A 22510-nucleotide genomic window follows, 5' to 3' on the forward strand; every position below is an offset into this window, starting at 1 on the left:
CTTTTCGCTTTATATCCTGATTGAAAGCCTAGACTCGCACACACGTGCGCGCGCGCGAACAGTCACACGCGCATGCGCGCACACACAAATTACAATGTAACAGCCCAATACAGCCATCGTGACAGTCTGGTTGCATATTCAAAAATTCATTAAAAATCATTCTTAAAAGTTGATGCCAAGCTTTCAACACAATCCTCTTCTCGGACACCTACTTTACCTCTGGGCCAGGTTTTACCCAGATTTACTGTAATATTACTCAGAAATCACAGTAAACTCATATTCAGTGCAATACAGTCAATACACTACAATTATGTTTATTTCAAAAATTCATTAAAAGTCCTCCTGAGTAGTTGATGTCCAACTTTCAACACATCGCTCCTCTGGGACACCTACTGTACCCGTGTGCCAAGTTTCAGCCAGATTTACTGTAGAATTTCTCAGAAATTAAAGTGTACTTGTATCTAATGCAGTCAGCCAATACAATATAATTATGTCAATTTTCAGAAATTCATGAAAGATCATCCTGAGTAGTTGAGGTCCAACTTTCAACACATCCCTCCTCTGGGACACCTACTGTACCTGTGTGCCAAGTTTCATCCAGATTTACTGTAGAATTCCTCAGAAATTAATGGAAACATTTATTCAATTCAATACAGTCAATACAATATAATTATGTCAATTTTCAAAAATTCATTAAAAATCATCCTGAGTAGTTGATGTCCAACTTTCAACAGATTACTTCTCTGGGACACCTACTGTACCTGTGTGCCAAGTTTCATCCAGATTTACTGTAGAATTCCTCAGAAATTAAAGGAAACTTATATTCAATTCAATACAGTCAATACAATAGAATTATGTCAATTTTCAAAAATTCATTAAAAATCATCCTGAGTAGTTGATGTCCAACTTTCAACACATCCCCCCCTCTGGGACACCTACTGTACCTGTGTGCCAAGTTTCATCCAGATTTACTGTAGAATTCCTCAGAAATTAAAGGAAACTTGTATTCAATTCAATACAGTCAATACAATAGAATTATGTCAATTTTCAAAAATTCATTAAAAATCATCCTGAGTAGTTGATGTCCAACTTTCAACAGATTACTTCTCTGGGACACCTACTGTACCTGTGTGCCAAGTTTCATCCAGATTTACTGTAGAATTCCTCAGAAATTAAAGGAAACTTATATTCAATTCAATACAGTCAATACAATAGAATTATGTCAATTTTCAAAAATTCATGAAAAATCATCCTGAGTAGTTGATGTCCAACTTTCAACACATCCCTCCTCTGGGACACCTACTGTACCTGTGTGCCAGGTTTCATCCAGATTTACTGTAGAATTCCTCAGTAATTAAAGGGTACTTGTATTCAATGCAATAGAGCCAATACACTACAATTATGTCAATTTTCAAAAATTCATTAAAAATCATCCTGAGTAGTTGATGTCCAACTTTCAACACATCCCCCCTCTGGGACACCTACTGTACCTGTGTGCCAAGTTTCAGCCAGATTTACTGTAGAATTCCTCTGAAATTAATGGAAACATTTATTCAATCTAACACAGTCAGTACAATAGAATTATGTCAATTTTCAAAAATTCATTAAAAATCATCCATAATAGTTGAGGTCCAACTTTCAACACTTTCTTACTCTGGGCGTCCTACCGTACCTCTGGGCCAAGTTACATCTCAATTCACTGTAATCTTTATCAAAAATTGAAAGAACAATTATATGTCAATGCTGGATGTGTGTCCTTTCAAAGTGACACTAAATAACAGAACTCAGGCACATCAGGGAATAATCCAAAAGGCGGATTTATTAAACAAAAACAACATACAAAATATCTCTAACCCATACTACATAACCTAAAAAGAAACAAAGGGACACTTAGAAGCACAAGAATACAATACTGAAAGGGCAAGAGACACAGCCCAAACATAATCCACAACTAAAATGCCCAAAGAACAAGTCATCCCACATAGCAGACGGGTCTTGCCTGGGTCTGGTGTCAAGCCGGCACTGCTGGCTGACTTCTGGCATGGTAAGATGGCACTGTTTATGTGATGGCATGCCACATTTGGCCTGATTGGGTGAATGTGACATGTTGTATAGAGCACTTTGAGTAATATGGGTGAGTAAAAAAGTGCTGTATAAGAATCAGTCCATTCACTGTCTGAACAGAGTTTCGTCATGTTACTTTTGCACTATTATGTTCCAGCACATGTTGTTATTACATGGCTTACATGGCTAAGGTACACATTAGGCTGACATCTGGGGCCAGAGCTGAAACTGTTCTGGGCCAGCACAGGGCCAGCAGTGTGTCTGCAACTGGCCTTGTGCTGGCTCATGTGTGGGCCACCTCTGGTAAACCAGATCTGGGCCACCATGGGGCCGTCATTCTTTGCGGTACGCAGGCCATGTGTAAGCACATTGTGTGGGACAGATCCAGGCCATACCAATTTTGCTATGTGGGAGGAATTGTGTAAAAATAGAAACATCATAAAAATGAAAATACCATACCACCTTTATTTATAAAGCACTTTAACATAAAACCAGAGTTCACAAAGTGCTGTACATGCTAAAAGCACAAGTAAAGAAAATTAAAATGAGATAAGATAAAATAAATAACTAAAAAGTAAAATAAATTGAAACATGTCAAAACAAATTGAGTCAACCCCTCTAATCAATGCCAAAGGCTTCAGCGAATAAATATGTTTTAAGAAGACTTTTTTAAATTCAGAGAGAGAAGAGGCCTGCCTAACATTCAAGGGTAGATCATTCCACAACTTTGGAGCAACTACAGCAAAAGCACGATCACCTTTAGATTTATACTTAGTTTTTGGTACCTTAAGGAGCTGCTGATTGGCGGACCTAAGGGAACGGGGAGGTGTATATGGTTGTAGTAGCTCCGAGAGGTGGGGGGGGGGGGGCAGGCCATTAAGAGATTTAAAAGCAAATAAGAGAATTTTAAAAACAATCCTAAAATATACAGGTAGCCAGTGGAGTGAAATTAAAATTGGGGTAATGTGCTCAAACTTTTTTGTTCCAGTTAAGAGACGTGCTGCAGCATTTTGCACAACCTGCAGGCGCCTAATGGACGCATCACTAACCCCAAAATAAAGTGCGTTACAATAATCCAGCCTAGAAGTAACAAAGGCATGGATTACTGTCTCAAAATGCTGTTTCGATAAGATAGGCTTTATTTTGGCTAATTCCCTCAAATGAAAAAAGCTAGATCTTACAACAGCTCTGACCTGGCTTTCAAGATTAAGATTTGCCTCTATTTTAACTCCCAGATTAGTGATGACTGGTTTAACATACTGTGCCAGTGAACCAAGATCTATAATAGTGGCCTCAGAAGCGCCACCAAAAACCATCACTTCTGTTTTCTGTTCATTAAAATGTAAAAAGTTCAAAGCCATCCAGGCCCTTATATCATCAAGGCATCTGAGCAGCGGGTCTACTGAGAAGCCATTTATCTTTTTAAGTGGGAAATAAATCTGGGAGTCATCGGCGTAGCAGTGGAAAGAAATCCCATGTTTCCTGAAAATAGACCCAAGGGGTAGGAGATATAGAGAGAAAAGAAGCGGGCCTAAAACTGAACCCTGTGGGACCCCACATTGAAGAGAAGCAACAGAGGATACAAACTCCCCGAGTTTCACAGAGAAAGTTCGCTCTGCCAAATAGGATCTGAGCCACTGCAGTGCGGTACTCCGCATACCCACCAACTGCTCTAAACGGGAAATTAAAATATTATGATCCACTGTATCAAAAGCAGCAGTTAAATCTAACAGCACAATAATAACACAGTCACCTGAGTCATTTGCCAAAAACACATCATTAAAAACTCTTAAAAGGGCAGATTCGGTACTATGTAAAGCTTTAAAACCAGATTGGAAAACTTCTCAAATACCGTGTTCTTCTAGGAAGGACATTAATTGCTTGTAAACTACCTTTTCAAGAATCTTTGAGATAAAAGGCAGTTTGGAAATAGGTCTGTAATTCGCAATAATATCAGGATCAAGAGCAGGTTTCTTGAGTAGAGGCTGAATCACCGCATGTTTGAGATTGACAGGTACAACACCAGGGCCCTGTTTCAGGAAGCCGGTTTGGAAAACTCAGAGTGAAAAACGACACTCACGGTTGAGTAACCCCGAACTGTCCAACTCGGAATATTCCGTTTCAGAAAGGCTGATAACAATTAGTTCAGTCAACGCGGAGTTGCTTTAACCCCAAGTGAAGCGCGCGGACGAGGATACATAAAGCCCTGATAAGCGGAGCACAGATTAAGCGAGTCACCATGGAGACGGAGGGAAAGAAGGCGCGGTCAATGTATTTCACAGCGCTTGAGGCCGAAATTCTGATGGCAGCATATGCCGATAACATGCAAATTCCGCGAAAAAAAGGAACACAGCCACAGCTGCAAAAGCATGCATGGCAAAACATAGCCGACAGAGTCAATGCGTGAGTGTTAATTTAAACATTGATCGAGGGATTTCCACCCATTTAACACGTTATTTTATCATATGTTATTTTATTTGTTATTTTATACATTTTATTTTGTGATGTGATGTGAGCGCAGGTGCAACCCAACAGGCCCCAAACGTGCCTGGCAGCAAGTAAAAATGAAATATAAAAATATAGTCCAAACAGGTGAGGTGTAATTGTATTATGAGCCATAGTGCTTGGTCTGTTTGTCCCATGTAAATCAATTGCAGTTAGAGGCTACATTAATTTTCTTTCTGTAAGCACTTATTGAAATTATCTGAGCACATTACAAGTACATATTTGCTTACTCTGTATGCTCAAATGTGGCCCGTTATAGCCAACAGAAAAAAAGCAGAGGCCCGAAAAACAGGTGGGGGTCCTCCACCACCACCACTCACAGAGGCTGAGCAGTTGGCCCTCAGCCAAAACAGTGGGCGCCCTGTGGCCGAAGGCATCTCTGCGGGGACATCCTCTGAGGCAATAACCCCGCAAGACACAAGTGCCTACATAAGGGGTAAATTCAAAATAATACATGATGTGCATACATCCTTTCTTCACAGTCACCTTTGCAGTGCGACACATTCATTTGATAAACTCTTTACCATAATGAATTATTTTGTAGTGAAGTTATTTTCCGACTGATTTTGCCTTCCCTCAGCCTTGGTTGTCTTTGAGAGCATAATGACAATGAAGTGTAAGGTGCTTGGTATGTTTGTTAATTGCCATTTGGTCCCTTGTAAGTTATAAGTGACCTGTATAAACCTCATATTCTATCAGTTGATGGTGATGGTGTACTGCATCTGGTGCAGCCTCCTGTTGAGCCAGACCAACATGCAGTTGTGAGTAATACTCCACAGATTATATGAGTTTACAGTAGAACAGCAATGTTGTTTATTTCTTTACTACAGGAAAATAATGAAGAAACATTGACAGCTGTTACAGAGGAGGAAGCAACAGAGACACTTTATGAGGTTTACATCTTTTAATACTTTGTGTACAGGAAACACAGGCGACCAATAAAGCCAGTTGAACAAAAAATCTGTTTATTCTTCTTTCAACATGTTGAGGTGATGGGTCAAAAGAAATGATTGTGACATATGGTGTCTCTGACTGCACTTCCATCTTGTATGTCCGTGGGAGGGTCAGGATGTTCATGGTTTGGATCACTGCTGATGTTTGGTTCAGAAGGACAGTGTTCTCCTCTAATTGTGGCAATGTTGTGAAGAATCACACATGCCACAATAATGTCACATGCCCTTTCTGGGGTGACCCTGAGTCTTTGCAGGCACTGGAACCGGGCCTTAAGCATTCCGATAGTCATTTCAATTCTGGCTCTTGTCCTGCAATTAGCCAGATTATATCGCTGCTGTGGGCCCGGTTCAGGGTCAGGGTAAGGGGTAAGCAAATAGGGTAAACATGGATACCCCCTATCACCAAGCAAGTAGCCAGTGAACTCTCCTAAGACAGAAGGGTACACTTCAGTTCAAATGTCCCTGAAGCAATTGGTCTTTATATATTTTACAGTATTCTCAACTCACCATGTCCAAATTTTGTGCTCAGTGTACATTCACGGAATATTTGTGAGTCATGGACAGAGCCTGGCCACTTGGCTTCCACATTTGTGATAATGTTGGCAGCATCACATATGATCTTCACAGTGCAGAGAACACAAATTAGCATCCATTACTATAATGAAATAATTTGTTAGTTTGACATGCTACAGGGAACTATGTACCTGTACATTAATGCTGTGGAAAGACTTCCTGTTCACATAGTCTCCTTCATTTACTGAAGGAGCAATGATTGGAATGTGAGTGCCATCTGTATAGCCAATCACGCCTGGGAACCCTGAAAATAAATGTGCAATTTAAGTAGTAGTCCAAGTATCACCACATCATAAATTAAGTTTTGTTCATCCTGATACCTGCAATTTTGTGGCATCCCTCTTTGATAAATCTTGTGGGTCTGTGACCGGGGAACACCACAGACGAGTACAGGAGACGTTTCAGTGCAACTGTAACATTCCTGACTGCCCGACAGACGGTAGCCTTGGAAACGTGCTCAGCGTCACCAATATTATACAGAAAGCTCCCGTTTGCAAGAAACCGAAGTGCAATACAAATAATATGCAATGAACTGAGAGCATGTCCGCGATGTGTCACATGCGTAATATATGGCCTGAGGATGTTATCCAAATAAATTATAGATTGTGCTGAGAAACGGTAACGTTCGCACAGAAAATCATCAGGAAATGATAAAATGTCCAAACGCGCTCTGATCACTCTCTCCCGGTGGAGAGCTCTGCGGAGAATTTGGGCTTCACGATCTACTGGCTCTTCAAGGAAGTGGCACGCCATGTCCGACACTTCCTACTGTCAGGTTTCCGACAAAGGGGCGGAGACAGTCAGGGTTAGTTGTAGTAAACCTGCTAGGGGGCAGGTTAGCTTCACGGAGTGTGTCGTCATAGTGACTCACTCAGGCTGCAGCTGAACTCGCTTTGTGAAACCGAAAACCCAGAGTTTTCGTTAACTCAGGGTATACTTACTCAGTTTTTCCACTAAACCGGCTTCCTGAAACAGGGCCCCGAGGACAAACTACTATTTACAATGGATTGTACAGCTGATGCTATAGTGAGAAAAACCTCTTTGAAAAATCGAGGAGGGAGAGCATCATAAGGGGAACCTGAGGGCTTCATGTGAGCAATGAACTCCTGCAGGCAGAGCAAGGAAACTGGCTCGAACCTGTCAAAGACAGCAGAACTAGGGACAGGGGTAGAAGGGTCGAGAACGGACTGGGAAGTCTGCGCTTTGACAGATAGCACTTTATCAATAAAAAAGTGTAGGAAGTTTTCACAAATTTCCTGAGAAGACTCGACACCAGCAGTCTGTGGAGCGTGAAGGACCATGTCAATAGTCTTGAATAAGACATGAGGCTTACGACAATTTGCCTGAATAATAGCAGCAAAATGTTTCCTCTTAGCATCTTTTACAGTTTTCTGGTAAGAATTCCAGTAGTCTTGTAACATTTGATATGACACCTGAAGTTGATCCTTCTTCCATTTACGTTCAGCTCTCCTACACTTTCTTCTGGCAGCCCGGGTGTCTTCATTCAGCCAGGGTTCAGATTTGGCTTTTACTTGCCAAAGCTTAAAGGGGGCCACTGAATCTAAAGCAGTTTGGCAGACAGAGTAAAACCACGTACTCAGCTCTTCTGTATCATTGCATATGAAATCAGGAAGGCCGCCGTTCTGATTAAAAGCAATAGAGAACTGTCCAGCAGAGGAAGGGTTAAAAATACGACAGCTCCTAGCAGCAACAGGAGGAAGATTAACTTTGGTACAAGGAAGGAAAACCTCAAACAAGACAGACCTATGGTCTGACCATACAACATCACAAACCTCTAAGTTAGAGACAGGTAAATTGTGAGTTAAAACAAGATCCAACCTGTGCCCATATTTTTGTGTAGGCACAAACACAGGTTGCACAAGATCAAAAGAGTCAATAAGATTTAAAAAGTCCTTTGCCATTGGCTTGTCAGGGCAGCACACATGAATATTGAAGTCCCCAATAATAAGGACATGATCATATTTTGGCATAATTTCAGCCAACAGATCAGAAAAGTCATTTAAGAAGTTCTTATTGTATTTTGGGGGTCTGTAAACCACAGCACAGAGCACTGTGTGAGAGCGACCTAGCTCAAACATGCTCAGTTCAAAGCTACTAGGTGAGGTTTTTTTTTTTTTTTTTTTTTTCTAATGAGTGAGGTACTAGGTGAGGTTGATAATGGCAGTGGTTTACATTTATACTGCTTCTTAAAAACAACCGCTAGTCCTCCTCCTCTGCCTGATATTCGAGGAGAGTTTAAAAAGCAGCAGCCATCAGGTAAGAGATCTGTGAAAGCGCTGGACTCACCGGCCCTCAACCATGTCTCAGTTATACAGAGGAAATCCAGTCCTTAAGTCATAAATAAATCCCTTAAAATAAAAGTTTTATTACTCAGCGATCTAGTGTTCACCAATCCAAACCTGGTGGAGGTCAGCGTGTTTGTGGCTGACAGCGAGACCCGACGCAACGGCCGTAGGTTCTGTAGGTTCGCACCGCGCCGACGAAGATGAGGGGAAATCTTTCGTGGCTGGGACATCTGATCCGAGCCAACAACGGGCACCAGCCAGGCATCGATGGGCTCCAGAGAGCACGGAGAAAAGGCATGACAAGGTACAGATCCACGTTCGTTCCACGGAGCCGGGGAAGAGCGCGCCAAGTACGCCTTAAGTTTCACGAGTAGACCGCTACGTTTGCCCCGGCGTCTGAAACGCTTTCGCTGTGAGGCTGGGGCCAGGGTCCGACAAAGGTTAGCTGGTATCCCAGACAGGAATGGAGGTAACGCCTTATGTCCATTATAAGTTGCATTGGTAAGATCACTGGCAACTCGGAGGTCCAACAGTTTTTGGCGATTGTACATTAAAAGAGAGTTTACTCTAGCAATAAAAAACAACATAAGCAAACACAACAGAGGAAGAGCCAGACGGCGAGCCACACACACTGGCGCCATCTTGACAGGCCTGAACAATACCTTCAGCAGAGAAAATGAACATAAAGTAAAATGTACTGAAAAGAACATCAGTATGGCCATCATTATTTGCTTGGAAAGTCTAAAGTTCCATGGCTTTGAACAGCCAGAGAACGCAATGCCCAGCATAGAATGACTAAAAGTAACTTCTTTTAACATTCTGTCATTCTGCTTCTATATCAAAAATCCACTAAAAATAGTCATTTGAAAAAAAATATTCGCCACTTTTCATCAGTTTGGGTTCCTCTGTTTATAGCAATTTTTAGAAAAGAACCCAATACCTTTGTCACTATACAGTTGTACAGTGAGATACAGAGCATCTCCTACTCATTGCAAACATGCTGGGAGGGTGGCTCTATCCGCCTTAGTGCAGCTGCTGTACCATACTGTGATGCAGTAAGTTAGTAGGCTCTCAATGGGCGAGTGGTGGAAGGGTGAGCTGTAGTACACAAAGAGCATTCTGGCGTAGCTCTGCCGCTGTTCTAGGTGACTCAGCACCGAGTGGAGGGTGATGGCATCTTCTGTGAATCTGTTTGCACGGTATGCAAACTGGTGGGGGTCGAATTCTGGGGGGAGGTAATCCTTGGTGTGCTGAAGGACTAGTCTCTCAAAGCATTTCATGATTACCGGTGTGAGGGCCACAGGGCAATAATAGTTCAGGCTGGTGATGGGAGACTTCTTTGGTACTGGGATGATTGTGGCTGATTTTAGACAGGATGGGATGGCTTCTTCATCCAGTGAGAGGTTGAAGATTCTGGTGGAGATGAGGGTGAGCTGGTGGGCACATGGTCTTAGCACTTTACCACGTATTCCGTCTGGACCGGCCGCCTTCCTGGGGTTCACTGCTAGGAACACACATCTGACATCGTGCTCCGTTACAGTGAATGGAGCGGTGCAGGAACCAGGTGAGGATGAGGATGGGAGCAGGGCTGAGGCAGATGAATGCTGCTGTTGTGGTGTTTCAAAGCGGGCGAAGAAGCTGTTTATTTCCTCTGCTAGCTGCACACTCAGGTTTTCTGTTTTCACAGTTCTTCCTCTGTGGTTTATGATGTCTATTATTCCATGCCATGTGTTGTTGCTGGACAGGTGGGACCCCTTTTCAGGTCAGCTCGAGCAGACCTGTACAGACCTACAGGGAGTGCAGAATTATTAGGCAAGTTGTATTTTTGAGGAATAATTTTATTATTGAACAACAACCATGTTCTCAATGAACCCAAAAAACTCATTAATATCAAAGCTGAATGTTTTTGGAAGTAGTTTTTAGTTTGTTTTTAGTTTTAGCTATTTTAGGGGGATATCTGTGTGTGCAGGTGACTATTACTGTGCATAATTATTAGGCAACTTAACAAAAAACAAATATATACCCATTTCAATTATTTATTTTTACCAGTGAAACCAATATAACATCTCCACATTCACAAATATACATTTCTGACATTCAAAAACAAAACAAAAACAAATCAGCGACCAATATAGCCACCTTTCTTTGCAAGGACACTCAAAAGCCTGCCATCCATGGATTCTGTCGGTGTTTTGATCTGTTCACCATCAACATTGCGTGCAGCAGCAACCACAGCCTCCCAGACACTGTTCAGAGAGGTGTACTGTTTTCCCTCCTTGTAAATCTCACATTGGATGATGGACCACAGGTTCTCAATAGGGTTCAGATCAGGTGAACAAGGAGGCCATGTCATTAGTTTTTCTTCTTTTATACCCTTTCTTGCCAGCCACGCTGTGGAGTACTTGGACGCGTGTGATGGAGCATTGTCCTGCATGAAAATCATGTTTTTCTTGAAGGATGCAGACCTCTTCCTGTACCACTGCTTGAAGAAGGTGTCTTCCAGAAACTGGCAGTAGGACTGGGAGTTGAGCTTGACTCCATCCTCAACCCAAAAAGGCCCCACAAGCTCATCTTTGATGATACCAGCCCAAACCAGTACTCCACCTCCACCTTGCTGGCATCTGAGTCGGACTGGAGCTCTCTGCCCTTTACCAATCCAGCCACGGGCCCATCCATCTGGCCCATCAAGACTCACTCTCATTTCATCAGTCCATAAAACCTTAGAAAAAACAGTCTTGAGATATTTCTTGGCCCAGTCTTGACGTTTCAGCTTGTGTGTCTTGTTCAGTGGTGGTAGTCTTTCAGCCTTTCTTGCACTGAACATAAGTTCCCTGCAATTTCTGAAGAATATTACAGTAAATCTGGCTGAAACTTGGCACACAGGTACAGTAGGTGTCCCAGAGGGGGGATGTGTTGAAAATTGGACATCAACTACTCAGGATGATTTTTAATGAATTTTTGAAAATTGACATAATTCTACTGTATTGGCCGACTGCATTGGATACAAGTACCCTTTAATTTCTGAGGAATTCTACAGTAAATCTGGATGAAACTTGGCACACAGGTACAGTAGGTGTCCCAGAGGGGGGATGTGTTGAAAGTTGGACATCAACTACTCAGGATGATTTTTAATGAATTTTTGAAAATTGACATAATTGTAGTGTATTGGCTGTATTGCATTGAATACAAGTACACTTTAATTTCTGAGGAATTCTACAGTAAATCTGGCTGAAACCTGGCACACAGGTACAGTAGGTGTCCCAGAGGAGGGATGTGTTGAAAGTTGGACCTCAACTACTCATGATGATTTTTAATGAATTTCTGACATTTCCATAATTGTATTGACTGTATCGGGCTGTTTCATTGTAATTTGTGCTCGCGCATGCGCGTGCGACTGTTCGCGCACGTGTGCGCGGGTATAGGCTTTCAATCGGCACATAAAGCGAAAAGGCGCTACCGTAAAGACTGGTGTAAAAGCGCAAGGAAATTTATGCGGCGGATAGGAGGCGGCTGGCTTGACCGCGGCTCACAAATGACGGCTCACTTTACCGCGGTGCTCTACCCTCAGTGTACTTCATGACCAGTATCTCAAATCTGTTTTCTGCATTATTCGCTTTATTTGTTTATTATTCGCTTATTACGCACAAGTCATGTACAGTGCTGTCGGCCGCTGTTTTTTGTTTCCAAAAATGACCTCCGACAAGAAAGCATAATTTCTGCTGTTTAATACCGAAGAAATTAAAACTTTTTAAAATTATGCCAAATTGAAAAATGCTTGGCTGTGTCTCAAATAAAACCTCTAACTTTGCTGTGCTTCACTTCAGCAGCATCGGGTAATGTTCATATGTTGATTCATGGTTTTCTTCAGTTTTTGATCTACTGCAGAATATTTTTAAGGCAGTTATCTGCTATAAAAAGCCAGGCCAGGAAAATCTTCGCTGTGTTTAATCAGTGACAATACCCACCTCTAGTGAGTAGCCTAGGCCTGACAGAAGTGGACGTAGCTGTGGATAATGAGAAAAGATATAAAGAACGTTTGATTACTTTTTCGTTAAGGCCTGAGCCATCTGAAATTCATAGCTAGTGCTCTGACACGGAGCCATCAACCTCTCAGGTTATGTCTAACATTGGTCCGGAGACAGAATCAGATAATGAGCCTCATACGATCGACTCCGAGCCAGAGCCCACTGAAAGTAAAAGGGGGAAAGTGTATACAAAGTATTTCAAAGAGAGTGGCTTGACCAGTTTCCGTGGCTAAGATACTGTAAAGCTGACAACATGATGCACTGCATTTACTGTCGTGAGTGTGGAAAGACCATGGCCGGCAATACTGCATTTGTGACTGGTGCTAATACATTTCAAATTGAAATGCTGAAAAAGCACAGTGTATCCAGAAAAAACATTATATGCCGCGATAAATGCACTGCTCAAGTATCCCCTCTCCCCGCTGCCTTTCAGCGGCAGGCAGCAGCAAACAGGTCATCAGAGGAGGCTGAGAGGATGATTAAGTTTTAACATTATCTACGTTATTGGAATTTTACCTAAATTACTTGATTTAGTCAGTAACAAGGAATTAAAAAATGGGTTTCAGTTGGCCAAAAGTGGCCACCATAGAGCCAACAGGAATAACTGCATGTGTAGTGTATATTATTGATATAATTAAGGAGCTGAAGTTGGAAAATTAAAAAAATAGTGAAAAATTGAAGAAATTGAAGTGTACACAAATGGCCAGCATAGAGCCCAGAGGGTTAAATGTGAGCAGGCTGCTGTGACATGTGCCAGTAAATATCTTCTAATGTCTGTCTGCCTTTTGTTTTAGCTGATGAGGAGTTTGACGAGCTTTGCTTTGAGTTTGGGCTGGAGCTGGATGAAATTGTAAGTACATGACATCAAATACGAACAGCTCGCTATTTGTGGTTAATAAAGTAATGCAGTAATGCTCTGTTATTGCAGAGATGTAAGTACAGTTCTTTGATTTGTCTACATTTGTGTCTGAATTCTGGCATGCTGAAGTTCCTCTTCCCCATCTGCTTTACAGACCTCTGAGAAAGAGATAATCAGCAGAGAGCAGGGTGACACTAAGGCCTCAGGAGCATCTGATGTGATCCTGTATAAGATCGATGTACCAGCTAACCGCTATGATCTGCTATGTCTGGAAGGACTGGTTCGTGGACTGCAGGTCTTCAAGAATAAGTGCGTTTCTGCAATTTTTAACAGGCTTAACCTGAAATAAATGACAAGAGATTTATTTATATATCAAGTTTTGTTGCCGTGATTGACCAGCACTTTGTTTTTTTGTTTTGTGTACCGTATTTTCTGTACCATAAGGCGCACTTATAATCCTTTAATTTTCTCAAAAATCAACAGTGCGCCTTATAATCCAGTGCGCCTTATGTATGAATTCTGGTTGTGCTTTCTAACCTTGAACCAATTTTATGTGGTACATGGCGCTCATAAATCTGTAAAAAAATGTTTTAGTACGACTTGTGTAAGCTACGAAGTGCTTGATGGATTGTCAGATGGATTGTTGGAGCATTACAGCTACCGTAGTCAGGAGCCTCGCAGAGTAATCTAGGTCCAAAACTCTGTCCGCTTCAGGTCCCAAAGTCAAACGAACACTGCGGCATCACTGAGAGTTAAAACTGTTCTTCCCTCTAACCGCAGAGATTGTGTTTTTGTTTTAGGTTGGAGGTGCCCCGATACAAATGTGTTAGCCCACTCAGTGGGGAGCCTCAGAAGCTGATCATCACTAAGGAGGTGTGTGGAGATGTTCACAATTATAAAATGTTTAACAAGAAAAAAAATAGTTTGTAACCTAGAACAGGTATCAGTGCGATTTGCCTGTTGACCCTATGTTTGCGGCGCTTCACTCCCCTCAGACGGAAGCAGTGCGACCCCACGCTGTGGCAGCAGTCTTGAGGAACATCACTTTCACACAGGAGCGCTATGACAGTTTCATTGAGCTGCAGGAGAAACTACATCAGAACATTTGCAGGTGAGAGCACACCAACCACCTACTATATATAACATGAATGTGTTTCCTTTAAAAATTTGAGTCTAAATGGCTAGCTGCAGCTACTTACAATGAAAAGACCAACACGATGCTGCCATTACCTCTGACACTTGTTACTGTCCTAAGTCACCTAGTTAGGTAACTAAAGACATAATATACTTATTTAAAAGTACTAAGAATGTTTTTGATTAGACCCAGTAATAAATCTTGCAGAACAACACTTATGTTTTGTGATGATAGTTTTACTCTCATGAAACTCACTGCAGAGCCAAAAATCATCAGGGCCTACGTTGCCTAAGATTGATTTTGCACATGCCTAAGGATGAATTTCGTAAGAACTTAATTGTTTACTTTTTATTGATACTAGATGCTGGATGCTATTTTTTTTTTTACTTTGATGCTTTATTTACAAAACAGTGCTGTGGCGTTCTGTAGCCTTCATGGCAAGTGGTCCACATACATTTGCCAGTGAAACGGCACCTTGAGCAAAAACATCTAGGAGCAAGCTTGTCAATAAAAAGTGTGACAACATTAAGCCCAGGGAGCCCCCACTTTTCAAGAAAAAGACCGATAACACAACAACAACAGTGACAAATTTGCTGTCATAATTTAACGTGGAGCTTTTCTGTACACATACAGGAAAGAGCGAAAAGGCGGTGCTGTTAATGAGATGGTGAGCTCAAATAGATTTATTACAGTAACCACTATTAAACCCCTTTACTGTGAAAAAGTTGGCAGGAATCATTCATCAAACCACCTGATTACCAATCTCCAACATGAAGTAAAGCTAATTTTGTAGCTGCTCCCATTTCGTTGCAATTTGTTTTGGCAGAAAGCTACAGAAGTTCAAATAAAATATGCAGAGCTGTTAACCTTGTCTGATACCATGTTTTAATCAAGCAGCTCACTGAGGGCTGTCACAGTGACACCTGCAGCAAGCAGGAGTGAGCCTACAGGGTACAAGACTACATTTATTTAAAGGCTTTTGTGACATTTTATTTTGCAGATGTAGATTAATCTAAAATATGAATACCATATTGTAATAATAAAATTGTATTAACCTTTAAAAATAAACTAGGGTTTGGGTTTTTTTGCATTTCAGGAAAAACAGTAAAACTGAGCCACTGACCTGTGGCTGAGTTAATTATTCACATTATTAACATCTATACCATCATAACAGAAAACATTTCGTAGAATACTGATATGCTCTGTTTTCTTCATTGCAGCCACCACATGCTCCTATGAAGGCTTAGAGACACACACAGTTATTTGCAAGCATGCTTAAATACGCAGACACACACACAAACAGAATCTAACTGAGCGTTTACCGAGTCACGGCACATATATCACATTAGAAAAATCACACGGCACACAACGAAACAGAAATGTCACAAAAAGCATATTGATAACTTTTCTCCGCGCACCAGGTATACTGGAATTGGCTCAGTTTGTCCCCAATATATCATTTTTGCTTTCTTCTGAATCAGAATACTTTATTGATGCCTAGGGGAAATTATTTTTCATTACAGTGCTTTATTATAAACAAACATTAACAAGGACAGACAATACACTAACTAAGAATAGCACAATATATATATATATATACACACACATAAAAGTCACTTATTAATAAATAGCTGAAAAAGGAAGAACATGTGCAAGAAGGGTGTAGCTGTTGCAGTAAACTGTGTGTTAAGTGGGTGAGTTGTACAGGGAGATGGCCACAGGCAGGAATGATTTCCTGTGTTGTTCAGTGGTGCTTTTCGGTAATCTCAGTCTTTCACTGAACGTGCTCCTGTGACTGACCAGCATGTCATGGAGTGGGTGGGAGGTGTTCTCGAACATTGTCTTTATCTTGGACAACATCCGCCTCTCCGACACCACCTTGAGGGAGTCCAGATCCATCCTCACAACATTACTGGCCTTACGAATCAGTTTATCGAGTCTGTTGGCATCTACGACCCTCAGCCTGCTCCCCCAGCATGCAACAGCACAGAGGATCGCACTGGCCACAACAGACTCATAGAAAATCCTGAGCATTTTCTGGCAGATGTTGAAGGACCTCGGTGTCCTCAAAAAATAGAGACGACTCTGGCCCTTTCTGTAAAGTGCTGTGGTGTTTGTAGCCCAGTCCAGTTTATTGTCAATGTGAACTCCAAGGTATTTATAGTCCTCCACAATGTCAACACTGACCCCCTGGATTGAAACAGGGGTCAAGTGTTTCCTGGTCTTCCTGAAGTCCAGGAAACACTTGACCCCTTCTAACCACTACTTCATGCTAGGGCCTTCATCTGGGTCGGGATTTTCTCCAGGACCCAGGTTAGATTGACTACTTTTTCTTTTCAAATATTTATCTATTGCTATTACGTGCTGCGTTGTCTCACTCACAGCATGACTATTATGTACTTTCTTCAACCCATTTAATTAGAGCAGAGTAGTTATACTGCCCTCTAGTGGAAGAGAATGTAATTGTTCTGCCTGTTACTCACTGATCGCTTGGAATACTAATCAGGTTGAACCAGATAATCTTCCACGGCACACCTGATCATTTCTCATGGCACACCTATGTGCCGTGGAAGATTATCACAGTGGCACAGTGGTAGGGAAACACTGATCTAACTCATCCAGGCCTGGTTGTCTCGAACACGCCACATGGGCATCCACCCAACTGATTTTCAGCCTTTTTGTTGGAGATGAAAATAGAGGCTCCTTTGATGCCTAGGGTTTTTTTTTTCTTTTTTTTTTCTTTTTAACATTTATTCCTAACCATGTGTTACACTTCACATCACATCAGCTTTTGATTGCAAATGAGAGCAAAGTCCTTTCACAATCAGAACATTTGAAAACATTGGTAGTATTAATAAATGTTACATAAATACCAATTCAGCTCAGGTATCAATTTAATACTAGTTTTTTAATATCCTATCTTGTCCTGGGCTGTGGAACTCTACTGTCTAGTAGTTATTGAAACAAAGGAAATTGTTGTCTCGGGGCCATTTGTTGTTGTTTAATACTAGAGATGGCACAATATCACTTTTTTATATCTGATACCAATATCATAAATTTGGATATCTGCCGATACCAATATGAATCCGATTGTGTATTTTATCATCAATAAAACTGTTTTTTTTTTAAAATATTTTGCTGCATTTTGTAGAAGTTCATACTCAAGTATTAAAAGCAAAACATTAAAGCTATTCTGTTATACCTGTATGCAAAAAATACACTGCACACAAAATATTTCATAGTTCAGCAACACTGATCAATCTAATAAACTTAAACCTACTCCATCCTCACTATTCCTCCCTATTTTAGAGAGTACTTAGGTTGTTTAATATTTCCCCTAACTAATAGGGTTGCCAACTCCCAGCAAAAAAACATAGGGAACCACCGCCCACCCTCTGACTCATGATGCTTAATCGACGTAATCGACTTTAATTTAATGCACATGTAAAAAAATAAAATAAAAAATGCACAGAAATCAATTCTTTTTCTACAATAATTAAATAGATTCAACATCTTTCTTCAACAGAATTGCAGACTGCATAGATGGTACCTTCCTAAAGGAAAAGTACTATAACCTACTAACTATTAGACTTAATAGTTACTATATACAATAATGGACTTGCAGTTTACATCAGATGAAAACTTTGGTTGTAAGATTCAGATAATGATTTATTAAAAACTAGACATTTTAAATGAGAATAAGAAAGAAAAGTATTTCTTTGTGCCCCCCTGTCTCTGTTAATGCCTTACCTGGCCCCCCTAACAAATTTTTTGCTAGACCCGCCCCTGCACAGTTACCTGCACTCAGCTATGTAAAAAAGGATCCTGATGCAGAAAGTAATATTAAATAAATTCTAACAACAGCTTATCAAGCTTAAATGTGCTGCTGTTGTTTATCCGCTCGTTTCCACTTTCTGGCCCAAAGTGGGCGATAAACCAACAAGAGAGACAGAAGGGCCAGTCAGCCGATCATTGATCAGTTTCGTGATTTCAAGTAGCAACAGGAGAGGGAAGAAGAGGCAGTCGCTCTATATATCGGTTGTTAAGCTTAACGTGAGAATGCTTTACAAACATTCAGAGATGAACTTACACACTTGCTTTACTTCTCTGGGATAGCTTTCTCAGAGATGAAATGCCGGTTTGGAAGCACATAGCGAGGCTCCAAATGCTCCACCAGACAGCCGACGGCTCTTGCACAACACAGCCACTCGATCATATGACGCATACTTCTCCGACATGCTAAGGTCATGAGCTGGGTTACACCATGTCGCAAGTTTTGTGAGATGCTTTTATGATATTTAATAGATTAATGGATTACATTTTTAATTTCTCTCCAATATCCGATCCAGTAATTTAGGTTTGTATCGGACCGATACGTAATATCGGATTGGTATGTTTGTGCAGAAAGAGGAGCCTGGTGGCGATTGGGACCCATGACCTGGACACCATCTCTGGTCCTTTCACGTACACAGCCAAACGTCCAGGAGACATCTCCTTCAAGCCCCTCAATCAGACCAAAGAGTACACGGCCACCCAGCTCATGAGCCTCTATAAGGTGAGCAGGTGAATGACTCATTGTGGGTCACACAGGCAGTTTGTAGTTTTGGCTAACTCACTGATGTTCTGCTGATTCCTACAGACCGATAGCCACTTGAGGCATTATCTTCACATTATTGAAGACAAACCTTTGTACCCCATCATCTACGACAGCAACGGCGTTGTTCTGTCTATGCCTCCTATTATCAACGGTGAGCGCTGTGACCTCGCTCTGCTTTCATTTTCTTTTTTTTTATTGGAAAATTTGTGTTAGATTAGATTACACAGTATACAATTAATATATTTAGTTCAGAAATGCTCAGGGTCTATAGTTAGAGAAGATTAAAATCGGAAAGTAGTAACGCTTCTTAAAATGTTTCCAGTAAAATGAAGTGCCGTTTGTTTCAGGGGACCATTCAAAAATCTCCCTGAAGACTAAAAATGTCTTCATTGAGTGCACAGCGACAGACCAGACCAAGGTACAGTTGAGAGAAGAAAACAATAAATCTGTCACTTATCACCACTGTCATGAGAAACTGACTTTAACTTGATCACGTTTCCTACAGGCGAAGACTGTGTTGGACATGATGGTGACCATGTTCAGCGAGTATTGTGCTCAGCCTTTCACGTATGTCACGTCTTCCTGAAATGCTGGCTTTGCTGTTTGCAGGCAGACAGTAAATGGGATGTCAGGTCACTTATGCTGGTTCAGGATGGAAGTGGACATGTTGTTGACTGTGTAGTATAGTGTTGTAGAGGTTTACATTAGCAGTGAGTCATATTTTCACTTTTTACCATGCTCTGCTGTGTGATGTGACAGCAGCTGTTTGCCAACAGCTGTCACAGTTTACTGGATATCATTTTAAAAGCCCGTCTACAAGCTGTACTTTATTTCACCGACTTCTTGTCTGTCTGTGTTGTTAAATTCAGCCCGGCTTTGACTTCATTGAATATTACAATTAGTGTGATGTTTTCTTCTTTCTCCCTCAGGGTAGAGGAGGCTGAAGTGGTGTACCCAGATGGCAAGACCTGCATATACCCAGTACTGTATCACCCACAGTTATCCGAAATGTGACACATGTGACACTAATTTCTTGGAATGGCTCTTAATTCTTGTCTCTTGATTTTTGGTTTACACTTTAGGAGCTGGCTTACAGGAAGGAGAAGCTGTCTGGTAAATTCATTAACCAGAAAGTTGGCATCAAGTAAGTCATTTATGTATAAGTGTAATTATCAGAGTTTGAGATGCATATGAAACGCATGGATAAAATGCTTTTTAAAAAAAGGGGAAAAAAGCCTTTTTTAAAACTAATAATAAAGCTTCAAAATAAATATCACGTTTACATGTTTCAGATTAACAAAAATTTACGTAAAACAATGATAATCTGAATTTACATTCAGTTCTCGACCTTTACGGCCAATATAGGCCGGTACAGATAAACAGAAAGAAACCCCTCTTTAAAATTCTTTCTGATTTCTTTTCACACTTGCATGTTTCATATTGTCAGATAAATCTTGATATTAAACAACGATAATCTGAGAAAATGTGAAACAGTTTTTAAAGTGATGATTTCCTTAAGTAAGAGAAAAAAGCTTCCCAAACCTACCTTGTTGAATCACAAAAGTTTAGTTCAATTTCAGTAGTCACACCGAGGCCTGATTACTGCCAGATGTGTTGATGCAAACACTTTTTCACAGCACTGTATATTTTTAACTGATATATGGAGAGCAGTTACCTAAAACTGAACAATAGCTGCTGATTGGTCAGTTTTAGGTAACTCATCTTTGAGCAACTTTCCCAAGTTTAAATACTGTAATTTTTAGGTTTAATAGATTTAATAAAAATTAAAAATTGTCAGACATGTCACTCTGATCACTAAAATGTTTAATACAGTGAGGCGGTGTTCCTGTAGCCCCTGTCCATTTAGTAAATATGTCTGGTGTACATTTATTACAATGGTTTAACTTGGCAGATTTACATATGTTCACATTAACCAAGTACAGTGTGTTAGTCTGAGCTGTATGTTCAGTGTGTTTTGTTTTTTTTTTTACTCAGGATAAGTTTGATTTGAATTTTAAAGTAGTTTAATGCCTCAGAAGATGCTAAGATCAGTGTTTGAAGGAGACCGATTTGGAAAATTTTCATGACCGAAGCTCAAATGTAGCATCTCCCTTTCCTGGTATGATAAGTTGGTTAACCCTTGTGGGGCTGAGTTCAAAGATCTTATCAGTGATTTATCACATCGTACCAAATTTCAAACATATGTTTAACTATTGATGAACAGATTTGTTCCACTCTGTCAGACTATAAATCCATGTTGGGACCAGTGGGAACTGTCTGTAGCCACGTTTTTACTTTCCATTGAAAAGTTTCAGATCAGTTTATTAGTATATGTTCTTAAAATGATACTCACACTCTGCATTTGAGTCTTGGTACTAAAGCATTTCATGCTTTGTGTCAGCGGACGTTCAGTAACATGAAAAGGCTCACTTTTTTTTTTTCCCCCTCTCCTGACAGTGAATCGACAGAGAAAATTGCTCACCTGCTGACCAGGATGTGCCTGCTCTCCCAGGCTACCGGCGCCGGTGATGAGATTGAGGTCGAGATCCCACCCACTCGCTCGGACATCATCCACGCCTGCGATATCATGGAGGACGCCGCCATTGCCTACGGTTTCAACAACATTACCCGCACCACCCCACGCACCTACACTGTAGCCAACCAGGTAGCTGCCTTTGCTTGTTTTCTATACATGGTGCATTACTGTAAGAAAATGCTGAGTTAATTAAACAATCAAGTGTGTCTAATCAAGCATGTGCATTCTTATGTATTTGTTCACAGTTCCCACTTAATAAACTGACAGAGCTGCTGAGGCAAGACCTGGCAGCCGCTGGATTTACAGAGGCCCTCAACTTTGCCCTGGTAAAAAAAAAATCATATAACTTTTGTCTTGGTTTGGGTTTTTTTTTGTTTGTTCAGGGTGTTTTTTTTTTTTTTTTTTTTTGTCTCTCTTTAAAAAAAATCCTCAAATTTTTTCATCTTCTCTTTCTTTAGTGTTCTCAAGAAGATATTGCAGAAAAGCTTGGGAAGAAGATCTCGGAGATGAGGGCAGTTCATATCTCCAACCCCAAGACTGCTGAGTTCCAGGTAATATACAGTCAAACAAAGAGACAGAAATGAAATGAAGTGTTTTGGGCCTTTAAAAAAGACAAGAGAGAGTCACATTTTTATCCTCAAAGTAACTTAAAGAGTAGATTTTTTTATTTTTATTTTTTTTTTTAGCATTAATTGGTCTTTTTAGATTATTATGTGATTGGATATTTACACTGTACAGTAAATGGCAAACAACAGGCTGCAGTGAAATTCGTAAATGTTCAGCATGTAATCTGCAGGTGTTCATTTCACTGTCTGTGTAATGATCTGTAAAAATGTTTCAACTCCAAATAATGTTTATAGGTGCATTTTAAAATGTATCTCCTTAAGTTTAAAATGAAGAAGGTAAAGACTTTTAATGCTGGGATGATTTTGAGAAGTTGAGAACTAATCAGAAGCA

General features: G+C 40.7%; 1 protein-coding gene across 1 annotated transcript in view; it reads left to right on the forward strand.

Annotated features, from left to right (window-relative positions):
• Window positions 1–22510, forward strand: part of farsb (phenylalanyl-tRNA synthetase subunit beta) — a 34243-nt gene that overhangs the window by 959 nt on the left and 10774 nt on the right. The window contains exons 2-14 of the mRNA XM_085379450.1: window positions 13221–13276; window positions 13440–13594; window positions 14086–14158; window positions 14281–14396; window positions 18825–18975; window positions 19060–19168; window positions 19365–19435; window positions 19523–19584; window positions 19947–19998; window positions 20100–20161; window positions 21475–21682; window positions 21799–21879; window positions 22012–22104. Of these exons, the coding sequence (XP_085235576.1) occupies window positions 13221–13276; window positions 13440–13594; window positions 14086–14158; window positions 14281–14396; window positions 18825–18975; window positions 19060–19168; window positions 19365–19435; window positions 19523–19584; window positions 19947–19998; window positions 20100–20161; window positions 21475–21682; window positions 21799–21879; window positions 22012–22104 (1289 nt within the window). The remainder of the gene's footprint in view (window positions 1–13220; window positions 13277–13439; window positions 13595–14085; window positions 14159–14280; window positions 14397–18824; window positions 18976–19059; window positions 19169–19364; window positions 19436–19522; window positions 19585–19946; window positions 19999–20099; window positions 20162–21474; window positions 21683–21798; window positions 21880–22011; window positions 22105–22510) is intronic.

The sequence above is a fragment of the Rhamphochromis longiceps genome, linkage group LG14 (genome assembly GCF_057381845.1).
Source record: "Rhamphochromis longiceps isolate RC_006_pf linkage group LG14, R_longiceps_female_GT1.1, whole genome shotgun sequence".
NCBI classification, from domain to species: domain Eukaryota; kingdom Metazoa; phylum Chordata; class Actinopteri; order Cichliformes; family Cichlidae; genus Rhamphochromis; species Rhamphochromis longiceps.